Source organism: Suncus etruscus, chromosome 2 (assembly GCF_024139225.1).
Source record: "Suncus etruscus isolate mSunEtr1 chromosome 2, mSunEtr1.pri.cur, whole genome shotgun sequence".
In the NCBI taxonomy this organism is placed as follows: Eukaryota; Metazoa; Chordata; class Mammalia; order Eulipotyphla; family Soricidae; genus Suncus; species Suncus etruscus.
The window spans coordinates 43,308,092-43,329,098 of record NC_064849.1 but is presented as its reverse complement, the minus strand read 5'-3'; the positions used below and the strand labels follow the sequence as shown (position 1 = coordinate 43,329,098).

Here is a 21,007-nt window from a genome sequence, read left to right as displayed (position 1 = left end):
CAGAAAATCAGGTACCTTTGAGTCAACTAAAGAGATAAAATATCTGTACAAAGAAAACTATAAAACAATGCTTCAAGAAATAGAAATAGACGTGGGGGGCTAGAGCGATAGCACAGTGGTAGGGGGTTTGCCTTGCATGAGGCCTATCTAGTATGGACTTTGTTCGATCCCCAGCGTTCCATATGGTCCTCAGAGCCAGGAGTTATTTCTGATTGCACAGCCAGAAATAAACCCCTGAGCGTCACAGGGGTGGCCAAAAAAAAAAAAAAAAAACCCCAAATAAACAAAAATAGACGAGGAAAGAAGAAATGGAAACACACTTTGTATTTCCTGATACTGACTCTCATGTAATGATCAAAGGGTAAAGTAATCTAAAGTGGAGTAATGAATGCCTCTTCAACAAGTGGTACTGGGAAAACTGGTCAACTGCATGCAAAAATTAAACTCAGACCTCTCATTAATGCTGTGCACAAAAATCAAATAAAATGAATTAAAAACCTTGATATCAGACCTGAAACCATAAAAGTACATAGAGGAAGATGTAGATAGAATAACTATGACATTGAAGTTAAAGGCACCCTCAAAGATGAAACACTACTGGTCAAGCAAATGGAAGCAATGATTACAAAAAATGTGACGATACCGGAATGGCTGGTCTTTGGTAGAAAGCTTGCTACAAAGTGCAGAGGTGTTGGGTTAGAGCAGAGACCACTATGACAATGATAATTGAAAATTATCATTCTGGACAAGAAATGGGCTCTTAAAGAAGGTAAAGTAATACCCTTTTAGTAACAATATTTTAATTCAGTTTCTAAAAGGAAAGAGAATAAAGGAAGAGAGAAAGAGGAAAAGAAAGAGAGAGATGTTTGCCATAGAACAAGGGAGGGAGGGGAGGAAAGCTGGAGACAATGCTGGCAGAAAATGAGCATTTGTGGGGCATTGTATAACTGCAACTCAATCATGAACAACTTTGTAACTGTATCTCATGGTGATTCAATTAAAATTTTATATAAAAATGTGACTATAGGGCCCGGAGAGATAGCACAGTGGTGTTTGTCTTGCAAGCAGCCGATCCAGGACCAAAGGTGGCTGCTTCGAATCCCGGTGTCCCATATGGTCCCCCGTGCCTGCCAGGAGCTATTTCTGAGCAGACAGCCAGGAATAAGCCCTGAGTACCGCTGGGTGTGAGCCCCCACCCCCCCCCAAAATGTGACTATATTAAACTGAGAAGCTTCTACACTTCAAAGGAAATGGTGACTATTATACAAAGACTACTCATGGAATGGGCCAAACTATTTACCCAATACCCATCAGATAAGGGGTTAATATCAAAGATATACAAGACAATGGTAGAATTTAGCAATAAAAAGACATCTAACCCCCATCCAAAAATGGGGAGAAGAAATGAATAGATATTTCCTCAAGGAAGAACTACAAAGCTAAAAGGCACATGAAAAATTGCTCCACATTGTTAATCATCAGGGTGATGCCAATCATAACAACAATAAAATATCACTTCTCATCACAGAGACTGGCATACATCAAAACAATAACAACCAGTTCTGACATGCATGTAGGAGAAAGGGACTCTCATTCATTGTTGGTGGGAAATTAGACTTGTCATTTCCTTCTTGGAAAACAATGGATATTCCTAAAAAAAAATAGAAATTGTGCTTCTATATATAGCAATACCATACCTAAAAATACATGCTATTAACCCCCCAAACACAATGCAGATAAATCTGCTGTATTCTGATGTTTATCACAACACTATTTACAGTACCAAATCTAGAAACAACAGAAGTGTACTAGAACAGCTAAATGGCAAAAGAAATTGCCGATACATCTAATAATCAAATACTATGGAGCTGTTAGTAAAAATGAAATAATTAAACGTGCTTATATATGAATGTCTATGAAGATTATTATGCTGAGAAAAATGAGTAAGAGGGACATGGGTAGACATAGAAGGATCACATTCATTTGTGGAATATAAAAAAAGGATAGTATGGTAATAAAATCCAGAAACAAAAGAGAGGAAGAATAGGAGGACCAGGCCATGGTAGGCAGCTTGCCACAAATAGTGATGGAGTGCAGTTAGGGCAATATAAATGATCACTGTGGCAATGATAGTTGGAAATTATTGCTCTGGAAAATAACTTACTAGAGATAAAGTGTTATACATCATAACTCTTTCAGTAACAAAGTACAATGTCTTAAATAAAAAAGTCAGATTATATATAATTATATATAGTAATATATAATTATAATTATATATATAAGAGATAGTGAGAAAGAGAGAGATGAGAAACATCTGCTATAGAAGCAGGCATGGAAGAAGGTGGGAGGGAGAGTGTGGAAGAAAATAGGGGACATTGGTGGTGGGAAATATGCCCTGTTGAGGGTGTTGTACACTCTTTGACTGAAGCTGAATCATGAATATCTTTGTAAAACTGTAAAAAGAAAACTGTATTATGAACAACTTTGTAAAGCATGATGTTTAAATAAAGCTTTTTAAGCAAATAAAAAACTTTCGGGGGCCAGAAAGATAAGCATAGCTGATAAGCAGTTTGTTCTTGTCTTTCAAAGTAATTAGAATACTCTAATGGTAAAGGTTCATGAAAGTAATGTCTATATCAGCAGTATTATTAAGAATTGCAGAGATAAAACCATAGATCTTAATCTTGCCTATCTCAATAATTTCAATGTAATATTTTCAATAAAGGCAATTATATATATGAATATATGAATATTGTGTCATTCAAAATAAAATCTACACTCATGGTCTTTACTAAAAATCTAGTAGTAAAATTAAGTCATCTCCAATTGTATGGAAATATGGAGTATATCAACCAAATGGGGTAAACCATAAAAGATAATATTATGATGTATAGGGGCCGGAGAGATAGCATGGAGATAAGGCGTTTGCCTTTCATGCAGAAGGTCATCGGTTCGAATCCCGGTGTCCCATATGGTCCCCCATGCCTGCCAGGAGCAATTTCTGAGCATGGAGCCAGGAGTATCCCCTGAGCACTGCCGGGCGTGACCCAAAAACCACAAAAAAAAGCAAAACAAAAAAACAAAACAATTAAAAAATATATTCTGATGTATAAAAGTAATAGCTATAACATAGAGTGACTGATACAATAAAATATACCATCTATACATGATAGTTGAATGATATGATAAAAAAAATCCTGACCCCCTCAGAATTTTGTGAAATAGAGTATATTTCATGATATTTCATGATCTTGAATTGAGAGCAATAACCGTATTTTTTAACCTATGGCTGCTTATAATTTTACAGGTAATTACATATTCTTGGCAAATGTTAGCATACATAATTGGTGAATCATAAAACAATGTGTTGTAAAACTCTAATCTCTTTATTTGGTATACAGATATGTATACATAGCTAGTATTTTAAGATAAAGAAATATGAACAAATGTGCACAGTTCTAACAATTTGTAAAGTTTGGTTTAAATTAATTTGCCTAGAGTTTGAAGCAGTTGATAGGGTTGATGGAAATATTATGTAATATATTCTTTGGTACGTTAATGAGATAGTTTGTTAATAATGACTCCATAACATTTTAGGTCAAAAAGAACAGCAACATTTCTTACCAATTAAATGTTAGATTTTCCAGGATAATAAATGTCAGTAGTATGAAATATGGATAAACCAGTAGACAAAAGAATAGTATAATATGCCAGTAAGCTAATATTAGGTAACATAAAACATAAGTTTCAAAACACTTACAAATACACAACATAAGACATAAAAACTCACACTATAAGGGAAGATTTTTAGGGAAGGAGTATCTATTACAGTATTTTTGAGTATGTCATCATATCTAATATTAGGTACACAATAATTATTTAAAGATATTTACTTGATTGTAAAATTTATCATAATAAATATATTGATGACTAATTTAATTATGTATTTAATTAAATTACTGATTAATGAAAATACTACAAAATATATGTCTACTATTGACTAATGAAGGCGACTCAAGTCCTTTAATTCTTTTCAATGAAACAATCATACTGATTCAGCTATACAAAATATAAAAGCTGTGTGCATATATTTTTCTGGAAGCTATATAGATATATTGATTTTTCCTTCTTGGGTTATTTAAAGAATAGGGGTACTATTTTATATTGCTATTATTTTATCCAGCCCCAAATGAAGCATAATAAGCATATTTAATGTCACAGCTTTCATGTGTTATTTATGCAACTAGTTGAAAATATAAAGAAAAATCCATCTATTTTCAAACTATACAATGCCTTGTCCAATTGTTTAGTAAATTTTAATCTGTAGTTATCCAAAGTCACTTCAACAGAAACAGAAACAATTTCGTTAAAGTGATATTAATTTTTTGTTCTGTATGAGAGCCACACCTGGTGGTGTCCATGTTTACTTCTGAGTCTAAATTTGGGAGTGACTTTTGGTGATACTTGGGTGAATGCAGTGCTGTTAATCAAACCCATTCCTTTTGCATATGCTCTGTGTTATGAGCTGTTTTTTTTATTTTTTCATTTCAGTTAATACTCTTTTTTCAAAATTGCTAGTGAATATAATGGGAATAGTTTACACCTTTGATCATCAGTATCAATTAGAAGAATTTGAAAGACAGAAAACCAATTCATAACTTGCTTTATATAGTCTGCCTTGTTATGCTTTAGACATAACAATTTGATATTGTCCATAAAATCTACCAAGTTTCTCTCATCCTTTGTACTATGTAATTAAAATGCTATAGACTTCTTGCTTTCATTTTAATATGCAAGGAGAATAGTATTTTAGTGTAGAAGAATACATGGGGTCTTTGGAAATATATGCTTTTGCCAATATGAAGAGCAGCAGGTTGCTTTTCTTTATTGTCTAATTTTTACAGTTGTAGCCTTGTTCCAATTATTTAGTCAGAAGTTTGAAATAATCATTGTTTACAATAAGAACAAGTTGTAGGAAATTACTGTGTCCATGCTTTGAAGGTTTAGCTTGTTCAGAATGCTATAGCTGAGGATACATGGCAAACAGTTCTATCCAGTTTGCAGCATTTTAAAAGGAGTGGTTCTTTTCAAATGATCTTTCAGTATGTATTAGTTATCTGAAGCTTCCATTCGAAAAAACACCACATATTCATTTGTTCCGAACAAAGACTTGTGTTTTATTTCTGTGGTTCTGGTTTCTAAAAGTCTGAAACCAAAGGCAGAACAATACTTTCTTCATTGGTAGGATTAGGTACTTTTTAGCTTCTGTTGGCTCCAGAATTGATTTATGGGTATATATCTGCCTCTTTACTTATCTGTTATCTCCTCACTAAAAGTTTCCTATGCTTCTTTCATATCAAAACACTATTGCATTTAGAAACCACATAGATAATACATTATGAACAGCTTCTCTCAATGTTTTATTTTAACATTTATTTTTTCTTTAAAAAATAATACAGATTCCAAAGATGGTCTAACCTTATTGGGGGTAAGGGTTTACTTTTTAGTTTATAATATAAAATATCTTGTATTTTTACTTTGACAGATTCTTTACTTATATGCTCCATATTCCTTTAAGCTTTTCATCAAATACAAATTTTGTGGGCAGAAGTGATTGCAAATGGCCAACCCCACATGGCCCCCAAATCAACCAGGTTTGATACATGGGCATAAAATGATAAGCACTGAACACCCAAATAAAAAAAAAAAGCAATTCTTTTGGGCAAGTTTTCTTCCATTTAAATATTTACTCCTGTTACCATCCTCTGGATATTCAGACACCCCAGTTGGTTGAGCTTGGTAATGAAGAAGGATAATCTCTAAACAATGTACTATTTCTTCATGTTTTTAAATGCATTAATGTGCCTAGGTTATCTGAGGTATTTAAGAACAGTTTTTCCAAAACTAAATAATATGGGCATTTTTAAACAATGAAAAATCCATGATACATTTTGAAATTTGCTATGAAATAAATTAAGCTTATTTTACTAAACTGAATTAAAATAATAGTACTAAATAAAAATATTCATCTATGTTCTGTGATGAATCTAGAATCCAGAACCTTTAAATACAGGATCCTGACACCAACAACAGCTAAAGTGTGAAAAAGTTTTACCGAGACCATGGAGAATGACTCAGGGGTTGGACAGACTGGTACGCCTGGAGCCCAGAGTTGGTCTTATGCCAATAAACTTCTGGGGTGAGGCCTTCTTGTAATCGAGCCAAGGATTTTCCCCCCATATTTTGCTGGGCCTATGTAAAAAACGGTGATTGCCACTTTCACACTTTTATTACTGTATTTTTTGACACATCCTTTAAGAACAAACAAAACATCTTACTAAACTTAAACAAAAAATAACTGTAGTAAAATGCCTGTCTTGAATATAGGCAGGGGGACTTTGGGGATGGGAATGTTGCACTGGTGAAAAGGGGTGTTTGTTCTGTTTGTGACTGAAATCCAGCTATAATCATGCTTGTAATCATGGTGTTAAATAAAAAATTAAAAAATAAAATTAAAATATTCATCTATTAAATATTGTAATATTTGTCTACTTATTAAAATATAAATGTGAGCTAGGAATTTCATATTTGCAAGTAGGCCTGTTATAGCAAAACAAAATTCCACATTAATTTTGAGAATTTTTGAAAATTCTTCCCAACAAGGTCATGACTATTGAGGTTTGTATTCCTACCTTAGTCCATAAAGTTTAAACTACACTCAGACATACTATTAGTTGATGAAATTAACCAAAATATTTGAATACTGTAAGTAATATTCTCTGTCATGGACAATATACTATTGTATTGATGAATTTGAAATTATTGCTGTTATCTTTCCCTTAGAAGAAAAGACTCAAAATTCTTCCTATGTTGTCAATAAAACAACATCTTTCTTCTGTTCCCTACTCCCACTCACATCTTAAACACAATACAAATTGAGTAATGGATGTTATCTCTTAATCTTTCCTTGAAGTTAAAATACATATACATGTGAAGGTTTACATCCTGTATATTTTTATGTACAGTGAGATCAAATCCACTTTTGGTGACTATATAACATACTTGATGAATAAATAAACTTTGAGTCGGTAAAATAGTTGTAATTACCTAATATATATATATGTGTGGGTGTGTATATATATATGTTATATATATGTTTTAATGATAACCTGGACCTCAAAAATAAATAGATGTAGCTTAAAAGATATTCCTAATTTGAGTCACAGAGAGGAGATAGTTCAAGTTGTAAGGCACATGGTTTTATGTGAGAAACTTTGCTTTGGATCACTAAAAACATATAGCTCCTTGGTCATCACTGTAGTTCAAATGGCCTCCAATACATACACCAAGTAGCACCACTTTAGCGACCTGAATATCTACTTATGGAGAATTCGTATCCCAGTTAAGCTTTTCCCTCTCCTTTCTATCTGTCCAGTTCCACTGAGTATGGTCCTATAGACATTTTTGCCTTATGAATACAAAACATGCACTGCAGAGCTTCAAAGGTTTTTGAACTGTGGAAATTTATAGATTTATTAATTATGGCATATTTTAGTAGAACTAAGAGAACTTTCAAAATTTCTTCCAGATGTCTCATGCAATAGGATCACTGATTTCTTTATATAGTTTCCCAGATTATAGACTATTTGGAATTTAATCACTTCCTTTCTTCTCTTAGAAATTCTATTAGACTGTATGTGCAGCTCCTGAAACAATGAGGTTGACCTAAAGATTGAAAAGTTTTACACAGGAAACATTAATGCTCGAGGCTATTTCTTCTCTCTCTATGGGGCCACCAATAATAGGTTTATTTCTTTCTGCAGCTATTGAAATCTACTTACTGCACCCCACGGATTTGGAATGGGAGAATAGAACTAGTATTTCTTCTGGTCTCAGCTTGTCTTCTAGTTCAAAAAATAGGATTTGAATCACATAATACAGAGCAAATGAAAAGCTTGTGGAGGCAGCGTGGTCTAAACTAGCCCAGAGTTAGAAAGCAGTGTCACCAAAGAAAATTAAAATGTATTGAGTGCTGAGAAAGTTTGAAGAAAGAGACATAGCTAATTTTACCGTGTATTCAGGTTTTTTTTTTTGGGGGGGGTGCGAGGTTAGGTGACTATGATGTTTTTTACCAAAAAAAAATTTAAGATATACCAACATGTGAAAAACAATAGCCTTTGAAATTTTTGTTTGGATGACAGTATATAAAGAATAAAAGTATGCAGTGCTATTCAAGTTACCCCTTATAGTAACAGACTATGCACTCTTTCCATAGTAAATATTTCTAGGAATTTCATTCTATGGATAAGAGATTAGAGAGGATCACAATTATATCATCATATAAACCATACTGATCTTGAGAATTGACCAGAAAGACAGTATATGGGATAAGGCTCTTGCTTTGCATATAACCAATTCTGTTATAATCCCTGATATTTCAGATGATCACTTAAAAAGCGCAGAGACAGAATTAAGCACAACTATCTTTGGTTCAACTTTTCCTCTCTCCTCAGGCTTTTATTTCAACTAAATGTTAATTAAAATGAATTGTATGAACAATAAGGGGCCAAATATAATATAGTAATGAGGCACCTTCATATTCTTGCAGTGACATACCTGGAATTTCTCAGGGATTTTTTTTCTGGCTTTGCACTCAGAATTATTCTTTAGTGGTGCCTGGGGACCTTACGAAATGCGCAAAATTGAACCCAGACTGGCCCTGTATAAGACAAACACCCTACCAACTGTACTGTAGCTTTGGTCCTGTCATCATATTATTCTATTAGCCAATTATATTCATCTACTCAATAAAACATTTCAGGACACACACAAAATATTTTAAGGAAGATTCTATCTAAAGATCTCTCTTATGAGTAAAGAGTATGATAATAAAAATTTACACTATCAAAGATTAGTTTTAACTAAATCTAAAACATTACTTTTCAATAATAATACTTTTCAATTACTTTTCAATAATATAGAACGTTCAGTTTTACTAGTAAAAAATACTCCAACATTACAAGTAATGAGAACAAGGTAATAATAAAAAGTAGAATTTCCTTTTTATTAATACCTAACCTAGAACTCAAAAAGGAATTTGGGGCAGAAAAAGCATTAGGCAGATTAAGATGCTTGACCCTATTTGGGGTCTCTGCTATGCAGACACATTCTCTAACTTTAGAGGCATGAGTAAGCCCTGAACACAGTCAGATATGCCTCCTCAAATAGTTTATTTTGATAAATAAAAAATTAAGTAAGTACCTAAGAATAAATAAAGTTTTAAGGTTGAATAAATTAAGGACGACAAATATGGACATCTAATCTATTATATGCCAGATATAATTTATTGTTTTCCTTTTAAATATTTTTGAAAACTCTGATGAGCTAAAGACAACATACAGATTCAAAAAGGAAAAATAAAAAGCTCTCTTTCTGCTATTGAGAAAATCAAAGCAGAGGTCAGGTCACATGATTACTTTTTTACTGCAGAAGAAAATATATACTGATTTTTTGCAGTTTGATAGAAATAAAACTGTTACAATCTGTTATTTTATTTATTGAGGCACTCAAAATAACCAACCTCATCACCAAACCTACTTGAATTCACATAAACTTATGTGTCTTTTTATAGGCACATAAACTATTGTAACTACTAAAATAAACTAGGTTTGAAAATACTGAGCAGGAGCTCTTAACTGAAGCAGTCAAACTCTTTATTTTTCGATTTACAATTCTGCAAAAAGCTTTTCTTCCGTTGACATAAGCTGAAGATCCTTTGAGCTGGTGTATATGTATTAGAGATTAATGTGGTTATGTATATTGATAAGAGATTGAAAGAGATGGTTGAAAAAGATGGAAGGTCTGACTGGCATGTGTGAGACCCTGAATTTAATTCCCATAAGTACATGTTCCCTGAGTCTTGGTTGTTCTAAAACACTAATGGGATGGCCCTAGTAGTAACCAGCACAGCCAGCCACAAGCAACACAGCACCAAGTTCTTTACTGAACCATCAGGTGGGTCCTGAATTCTCCGGCATTGCTTTTCATAGATTCTAATAAACAAAACCAAGAAAAAAGAAATATTGAGAGTGAAATATGTGGAATCTTACCTGTAACCAGGAAACTGCATCGCCCAGCTCCAGCTTCATTTATGATACTACAATTATACACCCCATAGTTTTCATTGGAAAGGCTCTTTACCGGGTACTCTGTGTATTCTTGAGAGTCAAATTGACCAGTTCTTAGTAATTTGTTGCCCAAGCGCCACTCATAGGTCAGCACCCGGATTGGATAGGCTCTCAATACTCGGCAGCTCATACTGACACTCCGATCTTGTCCTTGCCTAATTTCCAGGAACGCTGGTTCCACAGCAGGGGGGGTCTATACAAAAGGAAAGATAAAACTTAAAATTTGTGGTTGCAATAAACCAACGGCTATTTTGTTATGAAAAGCAATTTTAAGAACATATCCAACAAAAGGAAAAGAGGTGGGAAGAGAACATATTTAGGCCCAGGAATTTCAGCTTTGGCTGGGAATAAGTGATTTCCTGAGTGTGGGCAGTTAATGAAACTCATTGCTCTAAAGAAGCATTTACAATGAAACTAGCTGTTTATTTTTCTTGCTGTTTGTGGGAGTGTGGGTGTGTGTGGTGGTGGTGAGGGGAACAACCTCTTGTGATAATTCGGTTTATACATTTAGTGGCCAAGTGATGCTCTGGATATGAAACGTAGTTTCCAAACTATGAGATTATGAAGAATAGAAAGCTTGCTTTACAAATAAATGAGTGAATTTTACAGTTCTTTTGTTCGGTAAAGTGCTTTGACCTCTGTGAATTTGTCAATTAACTAAACGGTAAGAAAAATAAATGAATTAGTTCCCTATTTTATTTGGTCTCCTTTTATCCGATTATGACTCAAAATATTCATGTGCAGACCTTAAAGAAACATTGCAAATTATACCACAGAAGTAGTTTTCAACACAGTTCTATGGTTTATTTATCTTGTTTAATTGTGAGTCCCCCCCATGTAATTAAAACTTGTTACATAATGTACCTAACCTTTTTTTTTATTTGAGAGAGATATTTTTAAAAGGTGTTATGTATTTTTTCATTACTAAGAGTAAGCAAAGTATAGCTCAACCCCTTTTGACTTTCAGTGGTGACAACAAGCTATCTCTTAGACAAGTTATTTTAGACAACAAGTTATCTCCTAGATGATAATTATATAACCTTTTGATCAAGAACACTGTAAGTGAATACTCAAAATTGCATCCATTCAAGTCCCCATGCTTGATTCAAAACGTGCAGCATCCCTTTGAGGTATGTGTTAGAGAGTTTCCATAGTTCCACCTCATGATCCTTTCTTCAAGACACGTAAAAGGTGGTGATCTTCTGACGTTATTTACATGTAATTGAAACTACTGTTTTGCACTATCACTCTCCCTTCTCATTGCTGATACATTGGCTAACTTTGGTATTTTTCAACACATTTTAAACTCTGTTACTAATATATACATCCAATTCTGACATCTATAACACTTATGAAAATTCTCTTATTTTAAAGAACAATATTGTTTAAAAGCTAATGAGAGACTGATAATATAAATAACTTAAATTGTAGAGTTATTAGCATTATAGTTTCAAACTCATTTTTCTGATTTGAGAGTTTTCTAAATCTTTAGGAAAGAAAACAAAAAATTAGTTTTTGCATCTTAAATAGTTCACCATGCCAAGAACTTATCTTCATAAATTTCGTTGAAAAATATTTCTTCTTCTCCATATATGGTAGTCACTTATTCCTACTTTTCTCTTGTCTACATTTTCCTAATTTGCAGCAATTCTCCTCTACATGCACAATGTTTTTCATTATGAAGAATTTCACTGGAAAGGGTAATTATCTTATTTGTCATTTTACTCAGGGATTTCAGCTTAACTGGTCTAGTGTATATAACCATAGTCCAAATTGTATTTAATAAATTACCAGGTTTTTATACTAATATACATGATAAACTGAAGGATTAAAGAATAATCCTGAATAAAATGAAAGCATGACATATATATGCACATCTAGACAGTTTCTTTAATCTTTTAATCAATATATACCCACCTAGTTAAAAAATGAACATATTAACTTTATTTAAAATTTTCAAAGTTTACTTAAATAAAATAATATAATCAAGGCTTCTTTGTTCTCTTAATAATAAGAACTGAACTTGTACAATGATAACTATACATTACTAATAACTATTTCTAATTTTTAAAAATGTGTCTTTATTTGAAATGGTTGATGACTATATTGACATGTTTTGCCATTTTATTATATAAAACATCTATCTTGGGGCCGGCACAGTGGCGCTAGAGGTATAGTGTCTGCCTTGCCAGTGCTAGCCTAGGACGGACTGCGGTTCGATCCCCGGCATCCCATATGGTCCCCCAAGCTGGGAACGACTTCTGAGCGCATAGCCAGGAGTAACCCCTGAGCGTCACTGGGTGTGGCCCAAATACCAAAAAAAAAAAATTATCTTAATAAATTTCCAACAACATAGATCTGGCAATAATTTCAATAAAAGATTTTCTAAGATAAAATAGCCATTTATCCTGACATACTTAGGCTTATTTAATTATTATTTGAGGGGAATAGAACACATGGTATATATGAGTCACTGAAATTTGTGTCAAAGGAATCTTCAATGATATATTATTGGCAAAACTACAAAACCAAACTAAACAAACAGCTCTACAACAGACTAGAAAGATTCTATATGACACAAAAATGCATATTAACACTAAAAGGGAACTGAGCAGAAGAAAATATTTATATGAAGTAAATAAGATCAAGTGTTGATATCTAGGACAATAAGTTATTTACAAAGATCAACAACAACAACAAAAACTTCCTTAAAGCCCCAGTAAAATTTGCAGAGAGAAAATGAACAGACACTTCTTTAAGGAAAGGCAATAGAGGACTAGCAGACTATATTAAAAAAATGCTCACCATCACTTATTATTTGGAAAATGTAAATCTAGACAAAAGAAGATATTATCTTACATGTATGAAAAAGGAGCATACCAAAATATTGGGAACATTCTGTTTGTTGTTAGGATGTTGTGAAAAAGGAACTTTTATCCACTGCTGGTGGGAATGCTGCCTGGTCCAACCCCTACAGAAAATAGTATTGAGGGTTCTTAGTAAAATCAGTATTGAGCTGCTAGATGACCCATAAATCCCACTTATGGATATCAGTCTCCTAGACAGAAAAATATTTACCCCACAGGACATATGCACACCATTATTCATTGCTGCACTCAGTAATTAGCTAGGATTTGAAATCAATGTAGATGCCCATGACAGGTGAGTAGATCATAAAGATGCATTTATATACACTATGGAATACAAAACAGCTGCAAGCAATGGTTAAATCATGCAATTCACCGCACATGAATTGAATTGGAAGATAATTATGTAAAGTCAAGTAAGCCAGAAGAAGGATAATCACAGCATATCACTTATATGTGGTATCTAGAATAACTGGATGAAAGAATGCAATGTTTTAAAGGTGGGATACCTATATCACTATTGGCCCCAGGGTATAGGGAAGAGGAAAAGAGAAAGAGAGTAGAATGGTTGGGGGGATGCAGATGAGGAGCAACGGATGATTGGAATCAAGGAAAATTAGAACTTTGGTACTGTTAAGGAATGGGCAAACTAAATATCCAAACCACAAAGTCAACAGCATAAAATTAAGTGAAACAAACATTTAAAAAAACTCAAAATTTGTCTGTCAAGAGGGGTGACAGTCATAGTAGGGGAAGGAACCTAAGACATTAGTGGAAGGAAATTGACATTGGTGATAGAAACATTGCTTGAATATTGTATGCCTAAAACTCAACTATGAATAACTTGGTAAATCAAAATATTTTAATAAAATTTAAAAAATGATAAACTCTACCTCTAAAATGAGTCATTTCTTCTCAAAAGTACTTAACATTTCAAGTGATAGTAATGACATAAGAAGCTTTGAATTTGATGTAAATTCTCATTTATGAAGTAATTAAAATAAGTTTGGGTTTCAGAGAATTAATTTAGAGAATTAAATTTCAGCTTCAGGTAATTATAGGCAAAGGAATAAATATTTTCACTCCTCTGCTTAGCTATTGTGGCTACATTTTCAAAATTAGAAAATTATTATATATTGTCATTAAAATAAAAGTTTTTTAAAAATATTAATTCATAATTACAAAATAATATTTATATATTTCACATCTTTTATGTATTTTGGTAGGTATAATTATATTAAATTCTGATTGTAAAAAATCATCTTTTCCTAGGCACTCTATATTTAGAAATGTTGACACTAAAAATGAGTGTTGAATGCAAAAATAGAGAACATTGTAGGGAAGTAACATTTATTTTGTAAAGATTCTAGGATTTGAAATCTGGGCCTTGTACTTTTTTGTCTGTCTTTTGCTTAAAACACTTAGATTTGAATTAACTGAATTATTTCTATTGACTGCAAAAGTAATTGATTCAAAGAACAAAGTAAGAGGTGTGAATCAAAGAGACTGATAAAAACAAGTTATAATTTTCACTGCAACATTTTAAGAGATTGACTTGTAATCATGTATAGATCCAGATTATTAATCTGGATATTGAAAAATATTTAAAAACTTGAGCATCACTTGTGCATTAAAGACATTCTTTGAATATATATTTGAGAGTTAGTTCTGCCACTCTTAAAAACTTTGTGATTAGATACGATACACTTGCTATGACTCATGACACCACTTGACACAAATGCTGGTATGTAAAGATAAGCAAAATAACACATACTTTATCTACTAAATTATACAAGATGTATTCAAAATTAAATAAATATTGTTTATTAATTTAATGATGGACATATTAGTTTTAATAAATTGGTGGTGCTAAAATCAAAGTCAATAAAAATATTTTCTAAAGAAATAGACTTGTTTACTACTACTCCAGATAGATTTTTTTGAAGTGGTAATTATGTTCATATCAACAGTACTTTGAAGTTTCTCTTTAATATGTACTGGATGAAGGTAAGTCACTACAGGTTCTAGGTCATGATACCTTGTGGACTATGTAGTGTAGGGATTGAATTGACCCAGGCTCATACAAAGGCATCATAACCCTGTATTCAATTTTATTATAAATTAAAGTAAAATATTCAAAAAAAGTTCAATAATTATTTTATTTATAGAACTGTTGTTTTCTTTTTTTTACTTTGGGATCACACTAGCAGCATTCAGAGATTACTTCTGGCTCTGAATAAGAAATCACTCCTGACAGTTTCTGGGACCCTTATAGGATGTCAGAAATTGAATCTGGGTTGACTGTGCAGGAAAAATGCCCTACCTGCTGTTATCATTCTAGTTCCTGTTACCGATTTCTTTACAGAAACATTTAATAAATCATTAAATTTATTCTGATAGTTAATATTTTCTCAGTGTAATCTTATTATTTAAATTTTAGTAAGGCATCATAGAATTTTCCATGGCTGTATTTTATTATTGTGCATTTGAACTAATGTAATATTTAATCAACTTTATTTAAATAACAGAATTTTAATTAAAAGAATATTAAAATATTACTTCAAGAGGCAATCCATCAAATCATTCCTAACTAAATTCAAAATATCCCAATGTGTCAGTTTAAAGTTTAAAATATATTAGAACTGGAGCGATAGTATTTGGCTTGCATGGAGGCATGAAGGGTATTTGACATGCATGTGACCAAACCAAGTTCCATTCCTGTTCTATCTATTTATGATCCTATAAATAACTCTAGGAGTAATAGCTGAATGCAGAGCCAGGAATAACCAGGATTGGTCCAAAATGAAATATCATAATATGGACACTGATTCTTTAATATGTTTAATCTACCCTTGTTCTTTACAAAGAAATTCCAATATCATCATGGTTAAGATTATACTATGTCGAGACCAGAATGGTGCCACAGTGGTAGGACTTTTGTCTTGGATATGCTGATCATGACGGACCCCAGTTCGATCCCCTGGTGTCTCATATGGTCCCCATGCCAGGAGTGATTTCTGAGCACATAGTCAAGAGTAACCCCTTGAGCATCATTGGGTGTGGCCCAAAAATAAAACAAAAACAAAACAGAACAAATCAAAACAATCTATACTATGTCAATGTGCTAAGAGATTCAATGGATATGGTCTTGGAACACTACACATTGATTTATCTTATTTTTTAAATATATTTATTTAAGCACCTTAATTTCAAACATGTTTGTAATTGGGTTTTAGTTATTAAAAAAAGAACATCCCCTTCACCAGTGCAACCTTCCCACCACCACTGCTTCTCATCTCCCTCCTCTTCCCCCCCCCCACATTTCAAAACAGGCATTCAGGAATCGCTCTGCTTGGGGGACCATATGGGGCACCTGGGATTGAACTCAGGTCTGTCCTGGGTCAGCCGTATGCAAGGCAAGCACCCTCCCACTGTGCTATCACTCCGACTCCATACAATATTTTGTGTCAAGAATGAAATTACGGCTAAATTAAAACAACCTAGTGAATAATAAAAAGGTATTTTTATTACAAAAGTCTAATATTACAAAAGTCTAATATCATATATTAATATTTAAGGTACTCAAACCTCAATAGCAAAAAAGAAAAAACAGTGTCATCAAAAATGGAGAGAAGAAATAGTTTCCGAACAAGACAGATAGTCAATTAAAATATGAAAAAGTTCAACTTCGTTGATGATTAGAGAAATAAAAATAAAAATAATAGCATCTTATACAAGTGAAACTGGTAAGGTCCCAAAATTCTAGAAACAACCAGTGTTGGAAAGAATGTGTTGAAAAGCAAACATCATTCTCTGCTGGTGGGAATGTCAATCAATCTGTGAAACTTCTATTGAAAATGTATAGAGAACGTGAAATGCATAAAAAAATGTATGGAGAATGCTCACATAGTTAAAAAAAAAAAACTTCCATATGACTTGGCATCTACCCCAGAACACAGAACATTAACTCAAAAAATATATTTTCAGTCCTCTGTTCACTGCAGCACAATTAACAATAGCCAATATCTGTAAACAAACCAAGTGTCAACAAAAGATAAACAGCTAAAAACTGATTAATACAATGCAATATTACTAGAAAAGAAAAAGAAAGAATGAGGAAGAAAGAAAAAGAAAAAAGAAAGAGAAAGAAAGAAAGAAAGAAAGAAAGAAAGAAAGAAAGAAAGAAAGAAAGAAAAAGAGAGAAAGAAAGAAAGAAAGAAAGAAAGAAAGAGAGAAAGAAAGAGAGAAAGAAAGAAAGAAAGAGAAGAGAAAGAAAAAGGATGGAGGGAAAAAACATGGAAGGAAGGAAGGAAGGAAGGAAGGAAGGAAGGAAGGAAGGAAGGAAGGAAGGAAGGAAAGAAGGAAGGAAGGAAGGAAAAAGGAAGGAAGGAAAAAGGAAGGAAGGTAGGAAAGCAGGCAACTGAATGGTGTCAAGACTGTGTGAAGTGCATACTCACAGAGAATGGACACTAAGTGAAGGATAAACATTGAGTCACCTTATTGTACCACAATAAAAATTACAGGAAGAGAGCAGAAAATAGATATTGAGAATGCCTAAAGACCTTAAGTCAGATAATTTTGAACATTAGCAGATGTTAGTTGGTTAATAAAAATGGACCAGGAGATAGAATGGGAAGAATGTTGGTGCATAGGGGATAATTGTGGCAATGCAGTGGCATTGTATTCATAAAACATTAACAGAATTGTATATCATGGTGCTTCAGTTTGAAAGATTAAATAAGGGACCCAGAGCTATAATACACTTGGCAAGTCTCTTGCCTTTTATGCAAAAGACCTGGGTTCTAGCCCAGGTATCCCATATGATACCCACAACACCACTAGGAGTGATTCCAGAGTGCAGAGCCACAAGTAAACCTGGTGCATTCCCCAGTGAAGTCTGCCCCAATCTGAAAAACAAAGGAAAGCATTGGTCCAAATACCTACCATATTGGCTATAACTTCTACCGACTTGACATTCTTTTTAAAGTATTCTTTAAAAAAGTAGTAAAAGAACTCCTTAATATATGAAAATATAGAAAATAAAATGTATATGCATTTCTATATGTAAAGAAATTAGTAAAAGCTCTTGTAAACATATGTAAATTACAAAATATATCTACACAGTAAGTAAATAAATATCATCATTTTCACATCATGATGACTTTCAACTATACATGTATCCAGTATTTTTCATAATATTACTCATGAATGCTTATATAGTCCTTCAATTCATAAGTATCTTACATAATTTGTTATAATTAATGCTTAACTATTGAACTTGATCTGTTCTAGCAATCATATCAAAGTTTTTGACTTGTTTCCAATTTCTAACTTTCCAAATAAGTAAAAATTACTTTTTATGTTTTAATATTTTTATGTTTTAATATTCAGTTAGCAAAACAATTTCATACATAAATAAGTTTTCTATTTTTTAATATCATTCATAATACTCCAGTTACTGACAAACTTTACCAGAGCCTTACTAATACTTATTGTAACTTAGAGTTTATATTTAATCTCTGAATAGTTATTTGCTGAATTTTCTTTTAAGTTTTATTTAAAAATAGTTGTCCCTTAATAGTTGATAGAATATTATACTATCTTTGATAAGTCATTTGGGGCATTCTGAAGATATTTAAAACAGGAAAGAGGGAAGAAAAAGGTTGAAAAAGCACAAGGAAGTGAAGCAGAACATTGTTTTTATTTTTTAAATGGTACAAATAGCTTTTTTTAATTTAAGGAACATGATTACAAAATTCATCATGATTGAGTTTCAAACAATATACACCTCCCTTCACCAGTCCATGTTTTCTGTCACCTGGTTCCCCAATATTTCCTCCCGCTGCCTGGTCTGGGCAGACATTTCATTTCTCTCCTTTTCTCTCTCTTCTCTCTCTAATCTCTCCTCGCACTCTTTCTTCCTTTTCTTGAATCTCTTTTAGTGACTATGGTTTTAAGGTGTACTACATATAAATTTATCCCCATGCAGTATCCTGTTTTGTCCAGAGTGATCATTTCCAATTATCATTGTCATAGTAAACCTTTCTCTACACTAACTGCAATCCTGGCTCTTTTTCTCATGCTTCCTACCATCGACTGGTTCTCCTGGCCCTCATCTCTATTATTTCTGGATATTTTAAACATATTTTTAATTTTCTTTTATACCCCAAATGATTGAGATAATAACCTCCATATTCAACTATGTATAAGTGAATTTAAGACTTCATTTTTCCTATTTGCTTCATAGTATTTATTGTGTAGATATACCACAGTTTCTTTAGCCATTTACAGTTCTTGGACACTTGGATTGCTTCCAAATTCTGGTTATTGTAAATAGTGCTGTGACAAAAACAGGAATGCAGCAGGCTTTACTTCATGGTGTTTGGGAGTTCTTAGAGTATATCCCTAGGAGTGGGATTACTGGATCAAATGGATGATCAATTTCTATTTTTTGAGGAATATTCATATAATTTTCCAAAAAGGGAGAACCACTCTACATTCCATCAACAGTGAATTAAAAGTACCTTTCTTCCCACATCCATGCCAGTACTAGATGTTCTTGTTCTTTGTAATATGGCCAGTTTTCATGGTGTGCGATAATATTTATGTTGTTTTTATTTGAATCTCCCTGAGTATAAGTGATGTGGAGTATTTTTTAATATGCCTTTGGCCACCTATATTTCTTCTTTAGGAAAACATTTGTTCAATTTATCTCCCCATTTTTTAGTGGGATTAGGTGTTTTATTTTTACTAAGTCTATCAGTGCCTTGTATATCTTAGATATTAAATTCTTATCTGATGAGTTTCTCCCATTCCATGGGTAGTCTTTTATCTTAGTCGCCATTTCCTTTGAAATGTAGAAGCTTCTAATTTTAATGTAGTCCCATTTGTTTATCTTTGCTTCTACTTGTTTGGCCAGTGGTGTTTCATCCATAAAGATGCCTTAAGCTTTAATGTCATAGAATGTTTTGCCTACAGTTTCATATATATACAATATGGTTTCTGGTATGATGTAAAGTCTTTAATTCAACTTGATTTGCCCTTAGTGCATGGTGTTACCAAGAGGTCTGAATTTTCCGTTTTGCATGTAGTTGACCAGTTTTCCCAACACCACTTGTTTAAGAAGCTTTCTATGATTCACTTTGTATTTCTTGCTCTTTTATCAAAGATTAATTGATCATATTCCAGAAACTTCAAGTCTGTTCCATTGATCTGCAGACCTGTTTTATTCCAATAACATACTGTTTTAATTACTTCTTTATACTACAGCTAAATGTTAGGCAAAGTGATACTTCCTATCTTCTTTTTCCCAACTATTGATTTAGCTATTCATATTTTATTGTTTCCAGAGATTTTTCTTTTTATCCATTTTCAAAAATGCCATGGATGCATAAATGCATGGATTCATTTATCAAGAATGCATAAAATCTGTAAAGTACATTTTTTTTGGCACACCCGGTGACGTTCAAGGGGTTACTCCTGGCTATGCACTCAGAAATTATTCCTGTCTTGGGGCATCATATGGGACACCTGGGGATCGAACTGCAGTTTGTCCTAGGCTAACATGGGTAAGGCAGACACCTTACCACTTGCACCACTGCTCTAGCCCCTGTAAAGTACTTTGGGACGTATTGTCATTTTAATGATATTAATTCTCCCAAACTATGATCAGGGTACATTTCTTTTTCTTTTAATCAGGGTATTTTTTATTCTCTTGTTTCTATTTTTGTATCATTGAGAAATGTTTTGTAGTTTTCTTTGTATATGTCTTTCATTTCTTTAGTTGACTCCAAGGTATTTGATTTTCTGATTGTACAATTTTTTTTGCTTCTTTAAAAAATTGCTCTCCTTAAGCACTGTGGTTACAAAATTGTTCATTATTGGGTTTTAGCCATACAATGTACTCTATCCTTCACCAATGCACTGTTACTGCCACCAATGTCTCCCATTTTT

At 32.9% G+C, this 21,007-nt stretch overlaps 1 protein-coding gene across 1 annotated transcript in view; it reads right to left on the bottom strand.

The window, feature by feature from the left end:
* The window catches only part of MDGA2 (MAM domain containing glycosylphosphatidylinositol anchor 2), a 140,312-nt gene that overhangs the window by 92,484 nt on the left and 26,821 nt on the right, over nt 1–21,007 (bottom strand). The window contains exon 2 of the mRNA XM_049768946.1: nt 10,110–10,380. Coding sequence (XP_049624903.1) covers nt 10,110–10,380 — 271 coding nt within the window. The remainder of the gene's footprint in view (nt 1–10,109; nt 10,381–21,007) is intronic.